General features: G+C 36.3%; 1 protein-coding gene across 3 annotated transcripts in view; it reads right to left on the reverse strand.

Moving 5' to 3' along the window:
- The window catches only part of LOC128988972 (adenylate cyclase type 9), a 44,988-nt gene that overhangs the window by 13,210 nt on the left and 6,050 nt on the right, over positions 1–25,728 (reverse strand). For 2 of the 3 annotated variants that reach the window (XM_054410788.1, XM_054410789.1), the window contains exons 3-11: positions 24,750–25,314; positions 24,024–24,155; positions 23,449–23,677; positions 22,499–22,753; positions 21,773–22,109; positions 20,847–21,052; positions 18,391–18,446; positions 16,741–16,851; positions 14,020–14,110 (exon numbers count right to left, since the gene is read on the reverse strand). In XM_054410788.1, the coding sequence (XP_054266763.1) occupies positions 14,020–14,110; positions 16,741–16,851; positions 18,391–18,446; positions 20,847–21,052; positions 21,773–22,109; positions 22,499–22,753; positions 23,449–23,677; positions 24,024–24,155; positions 24,750–25,314 (1,982 nt within the window). The remainder of the gene's footprint in view (positions 1–14,019; positions 14,111–16,740; positions 16,852–18,390; positions 18,447–20,846; positions 21,053–21,772; positions 22,110–22,498; positions 22,754–23,448; positions 23,678–24,023; positions 24,156–24,749; positions 25,315–25,728) is intronic. The other variant, XM_054410790.1, reaches the window with a different exon arrangement.

Genomic DNA, 25,728 nt, shown 5'->3' on the forward strand with positions numbered 1-25,728 from the left:
ATCCGCAGTACTATCCTGATAATTAGACCAATTCGTTACTACCAAGGCAAGAATGTAGATTCCACTATAAACTGTAGGTCCCTTAATTGCAATTAGCTGTTTGGGCTATTCTAAAGAATATGTCGGCCTTAGTCACTAACAAGACTACAAGATTGCGCCACTCATCCTACACTCATATTTGGGTTAAAATATGCACATAGTGGCGTCCCCATCTTAAATAATTGATACCTAATTGATAGAGATAGAGTCAAATTTCTTGCTTAGTATTATAATCAAATCACTTATACATAGTTACTTACCAATGTAAATTCATCCCATTTCTATGATAGTAGTTTGGTTAGCCATAAGTTTGATTTCATATGGGGTTTTTTGTGGTTAAGATAGGTAATAAATACAAGCACTTGTAACTTGCATAACTATTTATTCATAACTGAATAGTAAATATTATGATATGAAAATTGTAAATAATTAACACATGGATTAATATAAAAAGTACAGAAGCAAAATAGCAAAATATATAACAGTTCAGAGTTAATCGACTCATGTTTGGCGTTAAAGTAGCTCCTGGAATTTGGCAAAGAATCATGGACAAGGTCTTATCAGGTATAGAAGGCACTCAATGCTTCTTCGATGACATAATCATCCAAGGAAAATCAGAAGAAGAGTTGCTCACTAGGTTGGAAATGGTACTTCAAAGAATAAAAATGAACAGACTAAGGTTGAACAGAGATAAATGCAAGTTTCTACACAAACAAATTGAGTACTTAGGTCACACTATAGATGCCCACGGAATCCACAAATCAGAAGATAAAGTTAAGGCTATCAGACAAGCAAGAAGACCCCAGAATGTTAGTGAACTGCGAACCTTCTTAGGTCTTGTCAACTATTATAACAGATTTATCAAGAACCTGGCAACAGCAATGGAACTAGCCAAAGATGAAAGCTCCTTGGTCAAAACATCAACAGATTTTACAAAAAAATACTGTTCACAAGATTGGAAACACAAAATTGAACTATGTATCCAAGAAATCTCAGCCTTCATCCTTTGACAAACTGAGAGGAAGATGCTACCGTTGCGGTTCACGGGAACATAGAGCCAACAACTGCAAGTTTGCTTCTGAAACGTGTCACAAATGCAAAAAACAGGGTCACATTGCCAATGTCTGTATGCAAGCAAAGGAAACCAAAGTTCATCAGACTGAAGAAGATGGAAACGATAATTGTCAAAAAGAAACTCATGAAATTTACAAATTGAACAATAGCAGTAGTGATAAAATACTTATTGATGTTTTGCTAGAGGGAAATCCAGTCCAGATGGAGCTGGATACAGGTTCAGCCATTAGCACCTTACCATATAATATGTTCAAGAAACTTAATACAAACAGAAGACTTTTTAATACACAGCTACGACTTAAAACCTATACAGGCGAATTATTCAAGCCCAAAGGCGTAGTCAAAGATTACATATGCTACGCAAAATAGATATTGCACCTTACGGCAATTTTGTGCCAAGTCGTTTTTAGACGGGGCCACCTTCACGTAGTTGGGTGGTCCCTCAACAGAGGCGTTGTGTCAAGTCTCGATCTGCATTACCATTCAAGTTCGGGTGAGTTCGGTAATGTTCGCGTGCTCGGGATTAACTTGCCTGTACGCAACGCGCTCGCCGACCCGTCGTCATCGTATCTTATAGTTTGAAAGCGCACAGCTGTCATTAATGTACCATAACTTTATCTTTTTACAAAAATGGCAGTTATTTAATTTAAAATTAAAGTGACCAAGTAACAAAGAGCTAAAGGATACTAAAGGTTTACTGATATAAACATGAATTAATAAAAATCCTCAAAAATTGCGGTCACAGTGATATAATAAGCTTACAATGTTATACTAATTTTTCTGCATTAAATTTTAACGTTTTGGCATTAAGGACAAAGAGGGCAATATTTTAGTACAGAAACAGGAAGTGACCAACAGATGGAGAGAGCACTTTGAGGAGTTACTAAATGGGGAAGAAATTGACAATAATGAAGAAATCCCCATATACCATGATGTACAACCTCTTGTTGAGAATCCAAGTATTGAAGAAGTAGAACAAGCATTAAATTCCTTAAAGGATAACAAATCTCCTGGAGAAGATGGTATAGTAGCAGAATTATTTAAAAAAGGTGGCAGGACTACACTAGAAAAACTCCATGATATAATATGTAGAGTATGGAACGAAGAAAAAATGCCAAAAACATGGAAAGAATCTATAATAGTGCCAATATATAAAAAAGGAGACAAAGGAATATGTGGAAATTACAGAGGAATATCTTTGCTCAGTCATGGATATAAAGTTTTATCAAAGATTATTCAAAAGCGACTCGAGGAATACACAAGTAGTATAATAGAGGATCACCAGGCAGGATTTGTAAAAGGGAGATCTACAATGGACCAGATTCACATACTTAAACAAGTTATTAGTAAGCACTGGGAATACAATAAAGAAGTACATGGGCTTTTCATTGATTTTTCGAAGGCCTATGATAGCCTTGACAGGGGAAGAATATATCAGCAGATGGAAAAGTTTGGGATCCCCAGAAAACTAATAAAACTAGTAGAAATGTCCTTGAATGAATCAAAATGCAAAGTAAAAGTAGATGGAGAGTTATCAGAAAGCTTTGAAGTAAGAACAGGCGTAAGGCAAGGTGATGGAATGTCACCTATACTATTTAACATAGCATTAGAAGAGGCCCTCCAACAAGTAAGACAAACAAATATAGGTTTAGAAATGGGAACAAAAATAAACATCCTAGCTTTTGCGGACGATGTAGTAATTCTGTCCAAAAACAGAAATGACCTAGAGGAGCTAACCAGACTGTTCATAAAAAAATCAGAAAAAATGGGCCTAAAGATTAATGATGAGAAGACAAAATATATACACTTCACGAGACAGCCAAATGAAGTGAGGACAAATGAAATTAGTATAGATGGACATACTTTTGAAGTTGTTGAACAATTTAAATATCTAGGGGTAATTATATCAAGCAGCAATAGTGAAGAAATGGAAATAAATTATAGGATTGCTCAGGCCAATAAATGTATGTATTCTTGTAAGAAATTGTTGACTTCAAAGATTCTCTCACATAAAACGAAAATAAAAATATATCATAGTATAATTCGACCAGTATTAACATATGGAGCTGAAACTTGGATTTTAAATAAAAAAGAAGAAAACAAAATGATTGTTTTTGAAAACAAAATTTTAAGAATGGTATATGGACCAATACAAGAAAATGGGGAATGGAGAAAAAGGCATAATAGGGAGATAAGGAATATGTACAATGATTATGATGTAGTAGCACACGTGAAAGCAAGGAGAATAAGGTGGGCAGGACACGCACTACGGAGAGAACGAGGTTCACTACTAAAAGAAGCAAGTATAGGAAAGCCAGAAGGGAAACGACCATTAGGAAGGCCCAAGAAGAGATGGTGGGATAGTGTTTCCAGGGACGTCAGAGAAGTGGGGGCAGAAGTGGAAGAGGCAGAAGATCGAGAGAGATGGAAAGCAGTTGTTGGTGCGGCCAAATCCCGCCTTGGGCATAAATGGCCATGGGAGTGAGAGTGAGTGTGAGTGAGTGAAATTTTAACGTACATTTAGAGAACCCTTAACAATTTAAAAATTTATAAATCTTACAAGTTTTAATATTTAGTGACTATTTGTGAGTTCGTCGACTTTTCTGTTTTCGGAATTTGCTTCCACTAAGTTTGCTTCCGGATTTCTAGACTCACGCAAAAATACCGGTATCTTGCTACTAACTCGCAAGATGAGGAATGTATGGTTAGTCAACTACGGTACCTAACCATTCACTGGCTACTTGACCTTTTTAAACATAGCAATATACACATAGTTTGTAGGAAGAACATTTATCTCACAGATCGGCATTTGTTTTCAAACTACGTATTATCTCGTCAAATTATTGGTGTTTTGTAAGTACCTTTTGCAACTGAGATTTGAAGAAAATGTAGAGCATAAGATATAAAATATAGATTTTAGATTTGGATTGTTTTATATAACAAATCTTTCAGGGTTGGCAGCACTGACTGCATGTGATTAAGACTACTGGTACGACAGCTCCCACATTTCTAGCAGTTTTAGTGGATTTATTGACGTTAGAAGACTTAATTTTGTGTTTAAAAGATTATTTAGTGTCCGCATAAGATTAATTAGCTATCAGCCCGAAGCTAATCGTGTGCCGAGGTAAATAATCGACATATTGTGGTGCGTTGTGGTGGTGCGGCCGAGCGGGTCTGTGCGGGCGAGTGGAGCAGTGAGGACACCACGTGGTGACAGACATTTTGAGGTTATATGTCCGACCGCAAAATCAGTGATTATTTTACTCCTCGTAGATTTAAACGACATAGATACTCTAGTTCACCAGAGTTGGAATCGAACACAAACCCTGACAGGCGTGCTAGATTGACGTGCGATATGGATAGTGTAGCGGTAAGCAGTTTGACTATGGGTCAATTGTTAGAGGGACTAAATGATAACATAAGTAGACTACTAGACCAAAAACTCGCTAATCTAGCTTCCAAGCAGGATTTAGTCACCTTATCGATGGAGGTTAGTAACCTTAGTAAGGGATGTGATAAAATAAATGAAGACATAGACTCATTAAAGACCCAGAACTCGAGGTTGATTGCTAGAATAAATGACCTAGAGAGTCGTTCGCGGCGAAATAATCTCGTGTTTAGAGGACTAAAGTGGAGTGGTACACCGGATTTTTGTCAAATTATAAGGGACTTCTGTTCGGAGCATTTTGGAACTGATAAGTCTAAGTTATGGGTCAATCGCGCACACCCCTTGGGGAGGGACGGTAAAGCCATTATAGCGCATTTTCCGGACGACTATGACCTTGAATACATAATGGCTCATGTGAGGGACCTTAAAGGCACCAGGTACGTGGTCCATCGAGATTTGACTCGGGAGGTTAGAACGAAACGCGCCTATCTAGCCGAAGTCCGTACGGAAATTGAGAAAGTCTCCGGGAAGCTCAGAATGCCGATCGTCCACGACCATCTGAAGGTGGAGAACACTCGCTTCACCTGGGAGGAGAATAAATTGATGGCTGGGAGAGAAGACGGAGGGCAGAAGCTACTACACATCCTCGGCAAGGACTTCACGGATTTTCTTAAGAATCTCGCTGAGAAGGGCCCTGGGAAGAGGACAGACCGCAACCCAGGTGTGAGAACAACGTACGCGGAGGTGACGAAAGTGGCGATGGAGCAGCAGCACGTGTCGACGGCGGCGGGTATGACCAAACCGACACCGACAGTATCGCCGGTGGGGTCCATGGCTTCATCTCCAGGTGCCAAGGTCTAGGGAGTGAACGCCGATCCTGTAAGTGTCACTACTTTCAGAGCGAACAAGGAACTTAGTATATTAGCATACAATGTTTGTGGACTTAAAAATAAGCTAGAGGATAATTTATTTATAGATTTTGTCAATGAGTATGATTTAATTTTTTTACAAGAAACATTTATTAATCACGAGCAACATGATTTAGTTTTAAAAAGACTAGTTAACTTTAAGATAGATTTTAAATTTGCAGTAAGAAATGCAGCACTAGGTAGACAGTCAGGTGGTATAGTTTTAGGAATAAATAAACAGTCAAAATTCTTCAATAATATTAAGTTTGAATATTTTAGAAATATAACTGCTTTTAAGTTACTGGAAGAAAACTATAATAGAGAATTTATTATTTTGCCAATTTATTTGAATTATAGCACTTGGGAAAATGATTTCGAAAATTTGTATGAAATAATCCATGGTAACAATGGTAAAAATTTAATCGTAATTGGAGATCTAAACAGTCGAATTTCTAGTGAGCAAAACATTGCTGAAGATACTAATATACTGACCAATGCATGCCTAAATTATGATCGAAAGTCAAAAGATACAGTTTTAAATGTAAATGGGAAAAAAATTTTAGAAATGTGTGATGATTTTGGATTACTTGTATTGAATGGGAGAACAAAGTGTGATTCTAAGGGCGAATTTACTTTTGTAAATAAATTGGGAGCGTCAGTGATAGACTTAGCACTTGTTTCAATTCATTGTTTACAAATAGTTAGTGATTTTAAGATAATAGAGTACATTGGGTCAGATCACTTGCCAATACAATTAACTCTTAAGATAAGGAAAGAATTAGATTCCAGAGTCGAGGGACAAGTTTTATCTTTACTTCCAAGATTAAAGTGGACCAATTTTGATGATTTTAATTTTAAGGAAAGAATACACACTGCTGCTTTAAATTTGCAATTGGACATAGACGAGGAAAGAAATGTTAAGAGTCTCATTCAATGCATTACAGAGTCAGCTCATGTTAAACAAGTAAAGTCAAATACAAATAACTCTTTCAAGTTTGCAAGGAAACAGCCATGGTTTGACTTACAGTGCGCTAAAGCTAGGCACAATGTGTTTAAACTATTGAGAAAGTACAGAAAAAGCGATGAAATTGAGATAAAAAATGAATATATTGAGGCCAACAGATCATTAAAAAATTTACTTAAAGCAAAAAAAACTGCTTACTTTGACAATATGTATTTATCTTTGACTCAGGCTAAAGACAGTAAATGTTTATGGAAACTTATAAATAGTTTTAAGATTCAAAGTCCTAATACAGGTGGTCAAGTCAGCCCAAACGAATGGTTAGAACACTTTAAGAGTCTCTTGAACCCGCCCCTGCTGTCAGCCAATGTCTGTTATGCGCTTCCTCTTATTCAAGACGACTTTCTAGATAAAGAATTTAATTTGAACGAATTAAAAACAGTTTTATTGAAAGTAAAGAATGGTAAGGCACCAGGAGCTGACGGAATACCCTACGAGTTTTTTAAAAATGGTTCAGAGTCATTTTTAGTTAAGTTGCTGAATTTTTATAACAATATTTTCAAAACTAATAAAGTACCGAAAAGTTTTAAACAATCAATTATCTATCCTCTGTTTAAGAAAGGTGATAAAAACATTGCACAAAATTATAGGGGTTTATCATTTATAGATTGCGTAGCTAAGTTATACACAAGTTTACTGCACAACAGATTAAATCTTTGGATAACAGATCATGATAAGCTGTGTGAATATCAGGCTGGTTTCAGGAGTGGCTATTCGACAATTGATAATGTTTTTATTCTTTCAAATGCTGCAAAATTGTGTCTCAGTAAAAAAAAGGGTAAATTATATACTTTTTTTGTAGATTTTACTTCAGCTTTCGATACAATAGATAGAAATGCTTTGTTTTATAAGTTATCATGTCTTGGTATTTCTACGCATATGTTACCGTACGCGTTTTAATGGATTTATATAATGGTACTTCGTCAGCTGTCTGGTGTAAAGATGGAATAACAGACTACTTTGAAACAGGCCTCGGTCTAAAACAAGGAGATGTTTTGAGTCCTTTATGTTTTAACTTATTTGTAAATGACATTATAGATTCATTAAGTGGAGGCTGCATTTTTGGAGATGTTCAAATTAAGGCTTTGTTATATGCTGACGACATTGTGTTGATGGCTCCGACGGGAACCAGTCTGCAGTTAATGATAAATGACCTTGAGAGATATTGTCAACAATGGAACTTGACTGTGAATTTAAGTAAGTCAAAGATTATGGTTTTTAGGAAAGGAGGGAAACTGAGGAAAAATGACAAATGGTATTTTCGAGGTGAAAGAATCGATGTGGTTAATGATTATAAATATTTGGGAATAAACTTAAATTCTAAACTATCCTGGGGTTTGCATTTAAAACACAAGTGCAGCTCTTCAAAATTAGCAATTAACAGTATTTGGAATACATTTCTAAATAACAAAAATGTACCTTTAAGTAAAAAATTCACTATTTATTTTTCAATTGTCAGATCAACTCTTTGTTATGGGTGTCAAATATGGGGTTTATGGGAAAGTGATTATGTAGATGGGACTCTTTGTTATTTTGTAAAGAAAATTTTAGGATTGGCAAAAAATACTCCCAACTATGCATTGTATCTCGAAACTGGACTAGAAAAAGAGTACATTTATACACTCAGCATGCATGCTCGTTACATCATACATGCTCTGTCACTGCCGCCGAACCGTCTACCAAATAAATTAGCAAAGAAAATAATCAGCGAAAATATTTATTGGAGCAGAGATTGGAAGGGTCTTGGAAGTAAACATGGAATTGAATTATCCTTTGATGTGAATTCCATTGAGGATACCCAGCGACACCTGTTATCAGTAGTAGAGGCAGTAAGGGGGGAGAGCAGGCGGGGGTTAGTCCAGGCGGCATTGGCCTCACGATACCACACAACTTATGCTTCACTGAATCTTGACCTTGGAGATAATGGATATCTATCAGATAACGTTCCTGATATTGTTAGACGATGGGTATTCAAAGTAAGGACAGAGACTATTTCCTTAAATTTTAAACCTTGGATGACAGACGCTAATTTTATATGCTCTTTGTGTAATCTAAATGAGAATGAGGACACTTATCATTTTGTTGCTCGTTGTCCAATTTTAACACAAATTAGAAATAAATGGCTATTGAAACCTATTTTAACTCGCTCAGAGTTTATAGATTTTCTTAATGGTAAGGATTGGCGTTCGCTGGCAAATTTTCTTAAAGAGGCTTGGAAGTATAGGTGGGATTTGGTTTTAGAATTCAATGTCTAGCAGCAAAACAATATACATATTATAGCTTATTACAAATATTTCACATGTTTAGTTATAAAATAAACATGTGAAATTAGTATAAAATAAAATGTTGTCAACCCGGCAGACGGTCTTATGACCATTGCTGTAATGTGCTGTTTTTAGTAATTTTGTTGTTGTTATGCAGAAGATTATGTTTAGTTATAAGTTCATATGTATTTATGCAGTTTATTTTTGTGTTAATAAAGCACTTTTTCATTTCATTTCATTTCATTCATTTCATAACAAATCTTTCAACTGACGACTATATAAAATAAATTTAAGAACGCATAGTTTTAACAACAGTGGAATCTTAGTTGTACATAAATTAAAGAGGTTATCTTTACCACGTAAAAACGATATTTAGGTTGGAAATTGGAGGTCAGTTACACTCTCTCAATCACACGAAAGTGAACTAACCCGAGTGACCCGACATCCCAATTTACTATTATGGCCTGTTTTAAACATTATATTAAACAATAGGTCGAATATTTTGTACCGGAAGCCTGTAACTACATTTTACAACAGGCATTTCGTTCGCCTTCCCAGTATAGCTATGGTAAGTTCCTGTTGTGTTGGCGTAGCCAGGTTTGGATTGGAGCGCCCTGGAGCAGAAATTGCCTAACCACCCTCTCCAAAATTGAACCCCATAAATATATAGCCTAGGATACTTTATTTCCCTCTAGTGGTCTTCGTTGATAAACACTTAAACTACAACGTTCAACGTACGTCTATTTTCAATTGACAATAAATTACAAATTATTGCATAATAGTATGATGAAGGTAGTTAATAATATATTTCGGAACTCTATCATAACTGTTTTTAGGCAGACTCTAAAGATAATGAGACATTAACAGTAGAAATACTGGTGAATTTATTGCTATGTGGTGAAGGGGCTGCCGCGAGACGGTGGTGATCGTCTGTAGAGGCAGTGCAGTTAATGAGTGCAGACTGGAGTGACAACTGGTGTACATCCATAGTTTGTTAGTACATAACTAGTCATGTCGGGAAAGCTTCCTTTTTACTTCTCATATTATTTATAAAACAGTTAGGTTCAAAATGCAGTTCACACACTAAACGAAGTGGATGTGTGGAAGTGGATGGTAAAGCACTGATGGGAAGACCTTTCCGTTTTTTGATTGCCGTGTTTGCCATTTATCTCATACACTCGTCTTAATATCTGGTATTGTTCATTAAAATATCCACATCATAATACAATTAATTGTAATTCACTACACATAATACTAACACTTCTTCACTCTTGCTAATCCATCTTCTAATAAACCTCCTGCTGTTACTTACATAAGCAAACAACCACAAATATAGGTTAACCATAACAATAAACAACAACAAAAAAATTCGTAAATAACAGCTGGTCATGTCGGCAATGAAGTCTTAGGTTGTGAAGACATTCGCTAGGCTTCGCATGGAAATTTATATCACAAAAATGGCTTGGCTGCAATATCTATTTTGCGTAGCATATGTAATCTTTGGCGTAGTGTTTGTTCAATGTTCATACAAAAGCCAGAGTTTTATGGGTAAACTCTATATTGTAGACGGTCACTTGGATCCTATTTTCGGTCGAGACTGGCTACGGGAAGTAGAGTTGGACTGGAAAGAAATAAAAAGTACAGAAGCAAAATAGCAAAATATATAACAGTGCGATGGACAAATTTGGAGACGCCACATCGATCAAATGTTGCGTACGAAAGTTTGAGGGGAGACCATTGTTAGGGGGAGACCACTGTTATATATTTTTGGAGTTCAGAGGAATATATTTTCACTGATTCTGATGGGTCCTGTACTCTTGATAAAAATCTATGCCCATGTACTCGGCTGAGGGTCAACATTGTGATTCATCTTAAAGAATATATTTTTAAGATATAAATAATCCTATTAGTCAAAGGCACTGAGTTAAAACTAAAAATATTTTAGTTTCTTCATTGTACTGGAGAGGGGAAGCATCATAGAGAGGAACACAATTCCTGTAGTGAAAAGTTAACGGACCACATGCAGTCTGGGCTCAAACTCCGTCGGGTTAGCGGCGTTTGTTACTGATCCATAAATGTATCTTGTGCATGTTTTATCCTTTTTAAATGTTTACGTTTGTGTGATTTTAATTTGACAATATTCATACAGAGATTCTTCTTTCGAAAAGAAAAGATGGCTTGATTTAGAAGCTGAAACAATTTACGTTTGCAATTTGAATGAATTGCCTAACAGCAGATATTTAAAAGTTGTTTAGTTTCTTAGAAACTAGGACAAAATACCAGTGTTGGTTTCTTTTAAAATGGAATTTTGGGATTTCCCGAGTGTTAGGCTTGAAATTGTGTTTGGCAGTGTTGTTTTTATTAGCTAAAAGCATTGTTAAGCAATCAATTATTATTTTATTAGGGAGTCAGTGGCTAAAAAGTGGTGTTGATAGTTGTGTTTTTTTTTTTTTTTTCGGGGGGGCACAAAGTATTAGTTGAGTGTGAAGGGCTGGGCTTTAAAGCAAGTTTTAGGTCCAGGACCAGATAAAATAAGGTCATGTGTACAATTTTTTAAGGTCTCAAATTCTGTTTCAAATTGGGGGTTTATTTCAAATAATAAGCACATTTTGTCCTTTTCCTTTGCCTAAACAAACATCCTTGGCCTTAAAGTAAAAGATTTTTGTTGGGATAACATGCTTTCAGAATGAATGAGTCCATCCTGGCACACTAAACTCAACCACAAAAGAGGAAATAATTTATATATAAAAAACTTTTTTAAAACAAAACGTTTTTAAATGCACTAAAAAGTAGAAAATAATTTATAAATATGTGGAGAGTATAAATACTTGTAAGATTTAAAACGAAAAACGTGGGGTGCATGCAATAGATAATTTACAATTACCTTCACCTATTGAACTAATGTATTATTATCAATTACGTGCACCCCACGTTTTTCGTTTTAAATCTTACAAGTATTTAAACTCTCCACATATTTATAAATTATTTTCTACTTTTTAGTGCATTTAAAAACGTTTTGTTTTAAAAAAGTTTTTTATATATAAATTATTTTCTACTTTTTAGTTTTTAATGTGTGTGGATGTTAAATCTATTTCATGCATCTATATCAGATTAGGACAGAGGCATGTGGGAAATCTAAGGTTTATTTGAATTTATTTTCGTATAATTATGTATTAGATTGAATGTATGGCCTACCTACTAACTATAAATATATCAATCTATTTAATTTATTGTTTACTTTATAGAATATTAATAAATAACAAATGGCATTATTAACAAACACCTTTATATCTGCAATCAGATTGTATATCTTTATTTTGAAATGTTTGTTTGTATAAAGAATCTCTTGGGAGCAGAACCTGTACCTCTTAACCTCTGCTTTTTGAACTGTCAAATTTAAGTATTTACAGCTGACTTTAATTAGGCTAATTGATATATTTACATTCTTTAAAAATGTAAACATGAAAAATTTGGAAGCCAGTGGGGCGTAGCCCAAGGGAAATATGAAAACTAAATGCTATAATATTGCATTGTCATCCACTTGTGAGCTATGTTTCAAATTTAAAGTCTCTAGCTCATCGGGAACTTCGTTTAAAATTGATATCAAAATTTGTAGGAAAGTGAGCTAATAAAAACAATCCCATGGGGCGTAGCCCAAGGGAAATATGAAAATTAAATGATATAATATTGCATTGGTATGCATTTGTGAGCTACGTTTCAAGTTTCAAGTCTCTAGCTCATCGGGAAGTATCAAAATTTTCAAGAAAGGGAGTTAATAAAAACAAGCCCGTGGGGCGTAGCCCAAGGGAAATATGAAAATTAAGTAGGGATGGTCAAGTATCGAAATTTCGGGAAATTTTCGGGAAATTTTAAATCTCGTTACACGAGACGAGATTTTTTTTGGCCGAGATTTTTATCGAGACGAGAATAAAAAAAAAAAAAAAAAAAAAAATTAAAAACGCCTGCAGAAAGTCAATGCAATACCCGCAATACAGGAGCGTGTTGTAGTTGCGTTTTCTTTGTGAAGGAGTTCTTATTTAATTAATTCTTCAAATGTAAATATTACTTTAATTATTTTAATAACATTTGAGAAGTTTTGTTAAGTGTTAGCAGTGTGAGGAATGTTTTATTACTATAAAAAAAGTCAAAACAAGTAACTATTTTATAAAAATTAATATTTTATTTTATGATTTATTTTATTTTAGGATAAGGTCTGGTCTTCAGTTCTATCCTAACTGATATCACTATGTTTCTCATCGTAGGCATTTTTAATAATTTAGGCGTGATTAATAAAAATGTGTTATGCTGATGTTTTTTAATAAAAGATTGTAAATATTCTTGCCTATTATCATTATTTTTCTATTTAAACAGTAATCTAACAATGTTACAAAATCAAATAAAAATTCCGAACGTGCATTTCCCGTTGTGTATGAGAAGGGAAATCCCGTCTCGATCTCGTCTCGAAATTTTATGAGAAATAAAAAATCTCGTCTCGTCTCGTCTCGAACTCAAAATCCAATCTCGTCCATCCCTAAAATTAAGTGATATAATATTGCATTGTCTTCCATTTGTGAGCTATGTTTCAAGTTTCAAGTCTCTAGCTCATCGGGAAGTTAGTATAAAATTGATTGCAAAATTTGTACCGGACAAGAAAGCGAGCTAATAAAAACGTTTTAAAAAGGGACTTTTTTTAAACATCTCTTATCCATCTCAAACCTTCCTTGGTTAAATATTTTACCAATGACAGTAAACAAATTGTTTAAATATAGTGTAAAGTTGTTGCATTTATTGTACCAAGCTGAACTATTTCCTTTTACGTAAGCCTACTGTTGCTAAAACAATATCCCTTAAAATTTAGGAATCTGTCATATTAATAATTTCCTACAATATTACTTAAAATTTAGGACCTTATATCCTATGTAGCATCATAGGCCAGGCGTTTGGTAGGGGCTGCGTTTGGTTGAGCAGTTGTACCTCTAACAGAATTAAAAGGGTACTTTCCTATTAAATACGGAGGTCACCCTTATACAGCACGCTGCGGCGGTTAGGTTAGGTTGGCTTATCATAAATTTTTCATGACTCATCTGGTATCGTTCGATATAACGAAACGAGGAAAGACCTACAAACATATTTATGATAACCCATCATAAATATGTTTAACCTAACCACCGCATCGCACTGTAAAAGAAGTGGCTTTCGTATAATATGAAAGTACCATTAAAAGTAATCTATATGGTAAAGGTTATTAAATATATTAATATATATATTATATGTATTAAAGGTTATTTAAATAAACCTCAAAGGTATTAATTCAAATGCACTGACCTTCGTTAACCGATGACTGACTAGAAGTGTAATATCCGCTGACCCTGTGAGCAAGCAAGTCATTCTGCGTTGCTCCGTTGGTTGATGTAAACTGAAACATACGTTTTACATTACGCTTAACTTAAAAAAAAAAATTGATTCAGCTAGTAGACATAGGGCAACTGTACAGTAGACTCCCTCTTATCCGGACTCCTCGGTACCGAGGCCAGTCCGGATAACGGGTTTTCCGGTTAAACCGACGTTCCCAAAATCTTATTAAAACGGACCGTTTAAATGCATACTCTGTACAGTATTTGACTTAAAATTAGGAGAGCATTGTATTTAGACACGTGATCACTGGTCTCAAATCTTTCCTACGAGAACAGTCGTTTCAGTACCGCCCACTTCCTGCCGATCTAGTCCGGTTGAACCGATGTGCTGATAAAAATTATCCGGATAAAGAGATGTCACTTCTACTGAGTGTGGTCCGGTTAAAAGGTGTCCGGATTCTTGGGAGTCTACTGTAGTTGACTTTTTTTTACAAATTAAAGTTTAAACTCTGAGCACAGCTAAACCCTATCAAAATCATCAGCCATTCTCATGAAGAATGAGATAAGGTTTGCTGTAGCACTCTTAAACAGTGGTGAAGTGGGACGGGAACGGTTTAGAACGGTGTTTTCACACTGTTTTTTCTAAAGAACCTATATAGCAGTAAGCGACCAGTATTTTCCCGCGACATTGGTGAGCATTCCCACACTGGAAACTTTACACAACTGCTCTTAACTGGACACAACCATTTTGGGAAGCACTTAAGGGTCAAACTGTGTGAAGATATTACTGTTTGTTGTCCATATGAGCAGTTTAGTTCAACTTTTAACATGACGCAGTTTAAAAAAAGATAAATCGGCTTAGCATCACAGTTTTAAAATTTGTCTATGGTGTAAAAACTATCCTATATTCTAATATAAGCAATGTTTGCTTGTATGCTTGCTTGCACAAAGATCTCGACAACGGCTCCGATGATTTTCTTCAAATGTAAATAGTTTATTCTTGGCCTAAAAATAAGTTTACTGCAGTTAGAACTGCCAACAAAAATCTAATTACGTAGGAAAATAAAACTGAAAGTCACATTTTTTTAACATTAGTCTTATGTCTAAGTAACCATGTTGGTTGAATTAAATATCAAGGAAAAAGTAAACAAAAGACTTGTAAGTTGTAACTTATGTGTTCATAAAGGCATCTACCCACAGTATACTAGAAATTACAAAATACAGTACAAAAGCAAAAACATCACTTGTTACTATTGAGCAATGATTATACTGAAGCTTACTCGATACATTGTAGCCAAAGGCCAGCAGTGTGGAGTGTGGGATTTGTTATGACGATTAGAAAAAGGTAGATTTCCCATCCTTATAGAACAGCTGAAGCAAATTTTATTGTTAGTTCTGTCCGGTTTTCTGTAGATGTCGTGCTTTGTTTACAATTTGTTTCTTGTTATTTCAGTCATTTAAAACCTCGTTTAACCAAATAATACTATTTAATCATAAACGATAACTCGTTCACTATATTACCGTACTATATTACTATATTACTATCGTTGGCTATATAACCAAACAGTGAGACACAAATAATGAGAAACCAACCCTAAAATAATAGAAACAAATTGTAAACAAAACACGACATCTACAGAAAACCAGACAGAACTAACAATAAAAGTGGCTTCAGCTGTTCCATAAGGATGGTAAGGTATCTGCAATCCTAAAATGCTATGGGAAGGTAAGGAAACAGGTCCGCGACGTAGGAAGTGGTGAAGGTAGTCGTCAATGCGAGCTATCCTGAGTGCGGGAACTGTTTATGATGATTAGATTAAAGTATTGGGATTCTAAAATGCTATGGGAAGGTAAGGAAACAGGTCCGTGAAAGTGGTAAAGGAAATACTGTAGTAAAGGTAAGTGGTCCGGAGTGTGGGAACTGTTTATGACGATTAGATTAAGGTATCTACAATCTTAAAATGCTATGGGAAGGGAGGAAAACAGGTCCGAGACGTAGGAAGTGGTGAAGGAAGTAGTCAAGGCGAGCAGTCTGGAGTGTGGGAACTGTTTATGAGGATTAGATTAAGGTATCTACAATCTTAAAATGCTATGGGAAGGGAGGAAAACAGGTCCGAGACATAGGAAGTGGTGAAGGAAGTAGTCAATGCGAGCATTCCGGAATGTGGGAACTGTTTATGAGGATTAGATTAAGGTATCTGCAATCTTAAAATGCAATGGGAAGGGAGGGAAACAGGTCCGCGACGTAGGAAGAGGTGAAGGAAGTAGTAAAGGCGAGCAGTGTGGAGTCTGGGAACTGGAAACCAATTGTAACAGTTAGATTTATGTATCTGCAATTGAAATACTGAAATGCTATGAGAAGGGATGGAAGCATGTCCATGACGTAGGAAATGGTGAAGGAAGTAGTAAAGGCTGGCATCGCAGAGTGGGGGAATGATTTTCCCCGAGCAAAGCTCGGTCCCCAGGTACTTTCTATCAAATCAAGCAAATTACATACTATCTTTAAAGCTAAATACTAGCCTTAGGTTCTACTTCACGATCCAAAGGTAGGCCTAATGCTTCGACTAAAATTTTAAAGGACATTGAATTATCTACCTATAGGTGAGATGTTATAAAAACGTAGTGTGGAATGAAAAATAAAAAGGATATTTCTTAATAGCTAGGGGCTAGGATGTATAGCAACAGATATTACCATTTGCTGAATGCTGCTTTTCCGACTGTTACTACGGATCCCAGAGTCCTTACGGCTGTTCACTGAGTAGCAAATACTGGTCTGGTCATCTCTTCCGATCACAGAGTGGATCTGAACATTAAACTTTAACCATCTGACAATCCAACATAACTCACACAACAATATATAAGACATTGATTTGAAAGCTTTAAAACTTAATTAAGCAAAAGATTTTCCAAATAGGTTTTTAAAACAGATTTGGCAAGGTAAATCTTCATATTCTGGATTTATGCATTTCTTAATATGGACAGCCATGTGATAGCAGTCAATAAAAAATTTAGGAATGTACCTCTGTTAACTACATATTGTTATCTTAGGACTGTTGGAGGTGTTGTCTATTATGATTAGTAAAATCAAAGTTTTCACAACATTACAGCAAATGAGAAAGTACATAAAACCTAGATTAGTAGGCTACCCAAACCCAGTCAAAGAAAGACATATTTCTTGCACAGTTCACACTTACTGTTTTAAAAATACAAAATACATTATTCAAGGGTAGCGCTGCCTTTCATTTTGAGTTTACAGTAGAACTCCATTTATCCGAACACCAACAATCCTTACTTACTGAGAAAATTAAAAAATTTCAAACCACAGTAATAAGAATTGTTGTTAAAGAAGGCAAAACCATGATCGCGTCAACATCCAAAATCCACGGAAACATTGTCAACGTTTTCCATGATCACGGCCAAAGCATGAGTTTTTCGTTTGCAAAATCTTCACAGACGTGTTCTGCAATCTTAACCATTAAAGTTTGGCTTGACTCTGCCTATTTTCTGTTAAAAACCTACCCTATACTTAAATAAAAATCTAGTCATCTACATTTTTGAATATCCAAATGGGTTATAGTCCCAATTGATTCGGATGGTTGTAATGTTTCAAATTATCTGGATTTTCATTAATGCAGATGACTATGACCTGGAATCAGCCAAAAGAGGGTTTACGGTACATCTTTGATGCTGGAAATTAAAGGTTAATGGCGTAGGTTATGAAAGAGTTCGCAGTTGTGTCGTTAAAAATCCCCAAGGTCTTCTTTATTGGCTCGTCTATTACCATTTTTTTCTTTTGTAAAATAAAATGTCTTTATCATATAAAAGAGAAGCAGCTTTCTCAAAAGGAATTAAAACTGTTATGATCATGTTCAAAGGTTTATTGCGGACATTTTCCATCTCGATGGTTAAAAATAATACACAACGTTTCGGTATCTGAAATCTGATCCCGTCCTCAGGTGAAAAAACCAACACATTATAACTAACAATACACAAACGCCCAACCTAAGTTGGAATACACTACAGAGAGTAGCAGTCAAAAAAATATGCACTCTATAGCAGTGAAGTCATGATACAATAACATGCAAATACTAACAAATCACAAAACACTATAGTCTCTATAAAAGGTGTCTATATAAAAGGTAGTCTATAAAAGGTGTCTTTATAAAAGGTTAGTCTTTATAAGGTGAACAACATTAACTCACCATCACCAACAATGAACTTCAAACAAAGAATGTTATGATCATGTTTGAAATTGAAATCAGTTACTTAATGTGAATTAAATTAAAGTATCACTTTTAGGGTAAAATACATGTTCGCTAACTTTAAGCCAGAATTAACTTACTTTATCCATTGGTTTTGGCGACTCCGGCAGTGGTTCCTGACTTGTGTCTTGGCCATCTAAAAGGAAAAATTAAATTATCATACAGCTTTTAACAGAGGGAGCCCTTTGGTATAGCAATAGTTCTTCTAAAAGACCAACTCGTTTTGTTTTCTGGATAACTGGATTAGTTTAAAGTTTGGCTAAATCACCAAATCAAGGCATTCACACAGCCAAAGGAAATTTATGATTGGCAGGGTTTGAGCCTGGGGTTTGAGCTTTGTGAAAATAATATCAGAAAAGAACACTGTAGATACTGTATGTAATGTTTTCATTAACTAAAAAAAGCAATTATTTTTCAAATTGGATGTCAACACTTTTGAACAAAACCAAAACAAATCACGGGGTATAGGTCTGATTTAAAAATGGACATTTACGTTGTATAATGGGGTTTGTTAAGTGAAAACTAAGCTTAAATAAGAAACAAAACAATATGGATGGTGGTATTAAAACGCTTACTTCTGTAAAAATGCATACATAAAAATAAACATTTGCACAACAAAATTTTAACTGACAATTTAAAAAACATTAACTTAAAAATTATCTATTTATCTATATATTAATAGGCAAGCATGTTTCTTTAAATCCTTTTTTTCTCAGCTCGAATGCATCGTAGGGACAATCTATGCATACTGTAAGAGCCCTTTCACATTAGGTCGCTGCGACCGGATGGCAGCCACGCTTGTCCTTTCACATATACGGTGGCTGCGACCGAGTTCTCACGATGCGCGTGCAGCTTGTTTTTGTCGTCTGCCTGCCACGTGTATCTGCTTCTGCCATTCACTGTCGCTATCTCGACAAACAAATACATTCATTCATCAAGATGGAATCAAGTGATGAGGACGAGGACCTGATGCTTCTGCTTTTGTTGCACGTTTGAAACAAAACTTCTTCTTTTTTACTTTTTGTTTCATTGCACAAATTATCTTTCTTCTTTCGTTTATCAACAACAGGTTTAACAGTGGTAACCTCTCTACCTCTATTTCAGGAGATCTGTCTATTTGTAACAACAGACTTTCATTGTTTGCAACTAATGTGTAGTTCTCATAATCCATTTTAAAGTAGAATCAAATTAAATAAAAGGCACAATAAACACTAAACAACACGGATACGAATAAGATACCCTCAAAACAGTGGGATCAGCAAAACGAGTCGACTGCAAATGACAGACACAGGAAAGGAGGCAGACAGTCGACAGAAACAAGCTGCGCGCACATTCCGAAAACGTGGTTGCAGTCACCGAGTGTGAAAGGCTCTGTATGTTTCAATGCCCCGCTAGTGACTTGGATCGCTAAAAAGCAGGATCCCTGCCACCGCCCGGTGACACAGTTCTCTGGTGACCGAGTCGCTGTCACCAAGGTGGGTCGCTGCGACGCACTAATGTGAAAGGCTCCATAAGGATCAATGCGTTTTCAACAGGTCAGGTGGCCGACGGGTGGCTGCCACCTGGTCGCAGCGACCTAATGTGAAAGGGCTCTAAGAAAGATATTTTTCTGTAGGTGTGCAGAATCCCTTTATAAATTAAAATAGGCAAAAAAATAAACAGAAAAGATGAATTTAAATTTTTTTTTTAATAACATGGGCCTTATGGATTGCCATGCTGGTGACGAAATAATCTTATCTTACTAATATTATAAATGTGAAAGTTTGTGTGTTTGTTTGTTTGTTTGTGTGTTTGAAGTTCAATCACGCATAAACCACTGGACGGATTAGGCTGAAATTTGGCATGATGATAGCTTACATTCCAGATTAACATATAGGCATATTCTTATCTCAAAAATCCTTTTGGGTTCGGCCCCAGTGGCTCTGTAATTCCCCATGTTAACCTTATAAGTATTCATATTTAAAGGGAATTAAAGAATTTAGTCAGCTGTTTCAACTAAAAAAGTTGGTTCTATGATATGGAAAAGCATTAAAAAGTTATAACAGCTAATTTGAACTAAGCAGCAACAAGCTCAAAAGCTTTCAAAAGCTCTCATCGTGAATTAAACTAATTTATATCTAGATATCCGTGGGAGGCCTAACTTGACAATCCATTGCCATTGACAGAAGCAGAATCTTCCTAACCTTTGAATTGCCTGACTACACAAGCCTTGAAAGCCTGTAGGGGGAACGTATCAAGCATTGGAAAGTATTGGAAGGGGTAAGAAAAACCCAATTTATTCTTGTTCTTGGCAGTACAAGAATTAATTGGGATGTAAATTTTAATCTATCACGAATTAACTGGGATAAAAACCACAACGCAACCTTGGTTTGAGACTCTGTCACAATACCTACTAAGACACTGGCTTTCTGATGTGTATTAAGTATCAAGAAAAGGGTATGAATGTAAAAAAATGTGTGTGTGTGTGTGTGTGGAAGCGGAAGCTTGTTGTACGCATGAGCCTCATACTAGACATACACTGTACACTGTCCCCTACCTTGAGATACGGAGGTTGGCACTTTATTGTACATCCACTTAGGGCTCGGCTTCCTTCTGCCCTGCAACGAGGGGCCTCTCCGGGTGATGGAGTACTGTTCCCGGGTGGGCACCACGTCCGGATGGTCAGCCCCTTCTGTATCCAGGATACTGGGCAGAGATGTGGCCTTCCACGGGTGCAGCACACGCAGGATCGGGGATCGTGACCTGCAATGGAAATGAAAATGAGAATAATAAAAATAAAAGTAAAAAAAAAATTTCAGGGGAAAAATACATTCAAAGCGATGTCTTGTTACTCTTATTTAATGGTTTCCCCAAAATATCTCAAACTGACTAATGGTGCTAGGAAAGACACAGAGGAAAAGGAAAGTTCAGTATTATACCTAAATGTCCGTGTTTTACATCTGTGTACACCTGTGTATTTTATTTATTATTAATTGACTTCAAAGAAGCAAGAAGATATCTTAATACTGGCCTGAGGATGAGTCAAGTGATTCGAGACTAGTTGCCATACCGCAACACATAGTCACCTAGATGCAGGTATTTTATACCAATTTATTGTATTCAAACGCCGTCAGGAGGCTAAAATTCAATATTAATGAAAAAGAAAGACAGACCATCAAAATAAGGTTAACCTTTCCAAAGCAGCTAACAAAGTTCATAATAGGCCTAGCGTATATATGTGAATATAAATATAAGTTGTACATGGTTGTGAATAAACTAGTGATAAGTTAAGTGGAAACACTGCAGTTATTTGGCAACAGCCATGAGAGCAACCATTTTGTTAACTCTGACAAAATATTGTGTGTTTATTGTGTCTTCTGAGTGTTCTATGACCTGCCTGTACTTCTAAGGTAAATTAGCTAATATACCCTTTATCCTACAATTGAAAATCCTGGCCTAAAGCCTTTCTTGAACAAAATTTACCTTGATATTGGTGAAGGAAACGATCCAGCGACTAATTCGGCGGGAGGAGACAAGCTGTGTTTGCCACAGGGGAAGGGGAACACTGTGTACTGATCTGTAGGGGAGGGGAGAGGCGAGGGAGGGGAGGGCGTGCGAAGAGAGAGAGTCTGAGATCCAGCCAACGCCTCCTCTAGAGCTGCTGTCTGATTGATGTGGATTGAGATGGCGGTGGCGAGAGAGATAGAAGATCTCCGTGGCTGACCAGGGGATGAGTGATTAGTCTGTATAGAAGGCACTGTCAGGCTTTTAACTGTCTCTTTCTTGAACTTTCGCCCTTTTACAAAGTATGTGTTAAGTCCTGAAAAATATACAAATATCAAGTTTACGTTTCTTTGTAGTTAATTATTGCACACCAACGTACTTTTTGGTTTTCAAAAGTCACTGTCTTCTACAGAACATGACTATAGACTTAAAAAATCTTGGTCCTCAGGAAGTGAGCCATAAATTTATTGGTTAAAATACTGGTAGACTTATTTTGGTGATTAGTTAAAATACTGGTAGACTTATTTTGGTGGTTGGTTAAATTACTAAAAGAGACTTTTTTGGGTAGTTGGTGCAAACAACTTCAGGGCTTCGAATTGTAGCTTGAGCATCCGAAACTTCAGCCAGTATTTTCACAAGTTCAACAACTATAATCTCCCAAACATACAGATTCAATAGTTGTTGATAAACAAGATTGCTACAAACCTTGGTAAACATCGCCCTCTTCCAGGATGTACTTGTCACTGAGGTACTCCTTGGTCTTGGCGGAGAGGTGTACCATGCCTGGCTTGCCAGTAGACTCCATCTTGTTGGCTAGGGTCACGTCATTAGACCACACGTCAAACTTCACCCTCTTGGTGCCTACGATGCCACAGAGCACAGTGCCAGTGTGGACACCCACGCGCATGTTGACACCCTCTCTACTCTTCTCTTCAAACTGACCAATGGCCTCTATCATACCTGTGACAAAATAGAACAAAATGAGGGAAAATGATTTAACCTTTCCTGAACAAGCAAGTCTTGAGGCCTAGGATGTTTTTTATTTTTATTTCTTGGACTTTTTAACATTTATACTCTAAATTAAGAAAACAAATAGCTGCTTTAACATATTTGTTAAGATGTGCCCTGATCACAAAAAATCTTAGTGCTCTCTACCATAGAGATTACTGTGAGTTATATGTAAGTTACGGGGAGGCTATATAACTTTTTGGCTTTTACCGCTACCATTCTGAGATTTTGATGCAAAATTAGACTTGAAATAAGGGAAGACATTTAATTGATATCAGTGCACTCAAATTTAATTTAACTGTTCATAAATGTTTAGTATTTCTGACTTTTGTGCAAAGAGACAGATTCAATCCCTAGATTACCCATAAACCCTTGGGTGTTTAGCACCATTTTCCTTTAGAAGGGATTGTGTCTATAGAAAATACAACAGACTTAGGAACTGAAAAACAGACTTCAGGTTCTAAAATTGGATAAGAGAAGTCTACTTTTGGGAAGAGCCAGCCTTAGGCATGTGTGAAAGGTGCGGCCGAAAAGGGCCCGCACCGTTGGGTCGCTTTGGACAAAACAAATTAAAAGTATTGCGCACTGAATGTTTGCAAAGCGCCCCGCACTACCAACTCTGCTTGCGGTACCCCAATGATACTCACCCAGGCCCATCTCCACACAGCACTGTGCATGGTCGTCTCTCGGCTCTGGACAACCAGACACACAGTAGTAACAGTCTCCCAGCGTAGAGATCTTCTCGCATCCGTTAGCTGTACAGAGCTCGTCAAACCGCTCAAACAGATCGTTCAAGATGGCCACCAACTGTTCAGCAGTCTTTGTCGAACTCATCTTCGTAAACCCGACTATATCTGCAAAGAGAATGCTGACATCCTGAAACCCATGCACAAAGTCAACGTAACAACATAGTTTCAGAATGGTAAAATAATTGTTGAACAGTGGTAATATCTGTCAAAGTAATTTCAACATAGTTTTGAAGCACTAAAAGACTAGACTAATTTATATCTACAGATCTACAGAGAGGGTCGGATAACACCGAAGGTTGGAGCAAAGCTTCGATACGGTAATCGAGACTTTACTGTAATAGAATTAAAATGATGACCCACTTTTTCAACTCGTTGCTTTTGACATCCTGTCTTCGTCCCACCAGTGCATGACTTATCAGATGTGTTTTGCTGTCACTTAAAATTTGTTTTAAAACTTTTGATGGAAAACATACCTCCATTCTGTGCATGTTGAACGGGCGAAATATTGATTTTATGTCTCCCTCCCTGACATTTTGCATTTCGTCTTCATTGCCACTCTTAACACCCTCAGACATCAACCAGTCTGCAACCTTTGGCGGCATGACCTGAAATTTCAATTTCATTTGTTGAACCAAAAAGGAGGAATTATATTATATTTTGGGTTCATAACGCCAGTGACACTACTACAGATTATTTGTATACAAACTTGTAATTTATTTTTGACAGTCAAATTGAATCAAGGGTCTTGTTAGAATTAAAATTGAACTGTTCTTAGAAAGCATTGTTAGCCTAATTAAAATAGTTGGCAAATGGAGACTCCGTTGAAAATTATTACTTCTCACAGAGGAAAAAAACAATGGTGATATGTATCACATGTAGTGTAGTCATAGCGCATAGTTGACAATCAATAACAAATTGGACAAAACATTGACTCTAAACTATAACATGCAAGTGACATAATCGTATCCCTCAGCAGAAAGTGTTTGAAGGTCTCTTATTTTTTCTCCCAGACGAATAATTGGTCTCTTTAATAATTGAATCCCCTTCTAATAGTTTAGATATTATATTCACTTAGTTGTTTTTCAGACAGAAAAAAAAATTGTTAGAAAGGATGTATTTGTGCGAGCCCCCAAAACATCAGTCGTAGTCTAATGACTTATTTAAATCATTGCTTTAAATATTTAGATTCCGGTACTTACTGAATGGATCATTTTCTCTTTGAGTTGTTTCTCCATCTCTAGTTGTCTACGAACCAGAAGTGACTGGCCCACTTTCATGAAAGTCCCTCGCATACGCACATTAGTCATGACCAAAATATGGATACCAATCAGATGAACACATATATGACACAGAATTCTGACAGGCATGGAAAATATGGAACTGATAAAAATTTCAAACAATACAGAATAAGATATGCCTAATATGACACAAATGTAAAGAGGAAGGGGGATTACGGTATAAATTATCATTAATATTTCGATACATAAAGAAAAATCTCCAACAGGTGTTAGAACTGAAGTGGTGCCGACTGATAGTAAAGAAAGAGCAAACATGACAATGGCTGTCATAATGGAGACTGGCAGGTGAAACCTCGCATACAGGGTGGACCTCGTCAGAAGAAGAATAAATAATGTAAATACCGAGAAGGATCCGAAAATAAGAGCAACTGTGAATGACTCTGTTCTCCCCTCTTCATAAACGGCTTTGACCGCCAAGTACACACACCAGAACAACGAAACGACAAAGACGTACAGCAAGGAATATCTGAAAAATAAATTTGCTTGTAGATACAGTTTACAACAAAATGTATATGCGCATATATTCACTCAATTATCACTGTTAAATCTTATAAGAGCAAAATGTATTGCCTACACCTAAAACTTTGAATGGTGATTCTACTTAAGCCTGTTGTCGTCACTGTGCGTGATTCAATTAATTTGATATCACGGACGATTAAACATTAGAAATGACAAAATAAATGTTAACCCTTAAGTAGTCGCGCGGGGGCCTACCTGACCCCTAGTAGGGATATTAAGTTTTTTCTCTAGCTGGGGGTTGGCCACCCTGTTCACCTGCTCAGTACCTTTCAACCAAAGTGTGACTCATATCCTATGACACTCACCAGTAGCCTGCGACTCTTCCTTGTGGAGTGGTGTCAAGTTACATTTTAGGGTCAAG

Source organism: Macrosteles quadrilineatus, unplaced genomic scaffold, assembly GCF_028750875.1.
Source record: "Macrosteles quadrilineatus isolate MER2022 unplaced genomic scaffold, UCM_ALF_1.0 Scaffold_3__2_contigs__length_128488019, whole genome shotgun sequence".
Taxonomy (NCBI): domain Eukaryota; kingdom Metazoa; phylum Arthropoda; class Insecta; order Hemiptera; family Cicadellidae; genus Macrosteles; species Macrosteles quadrilineatus.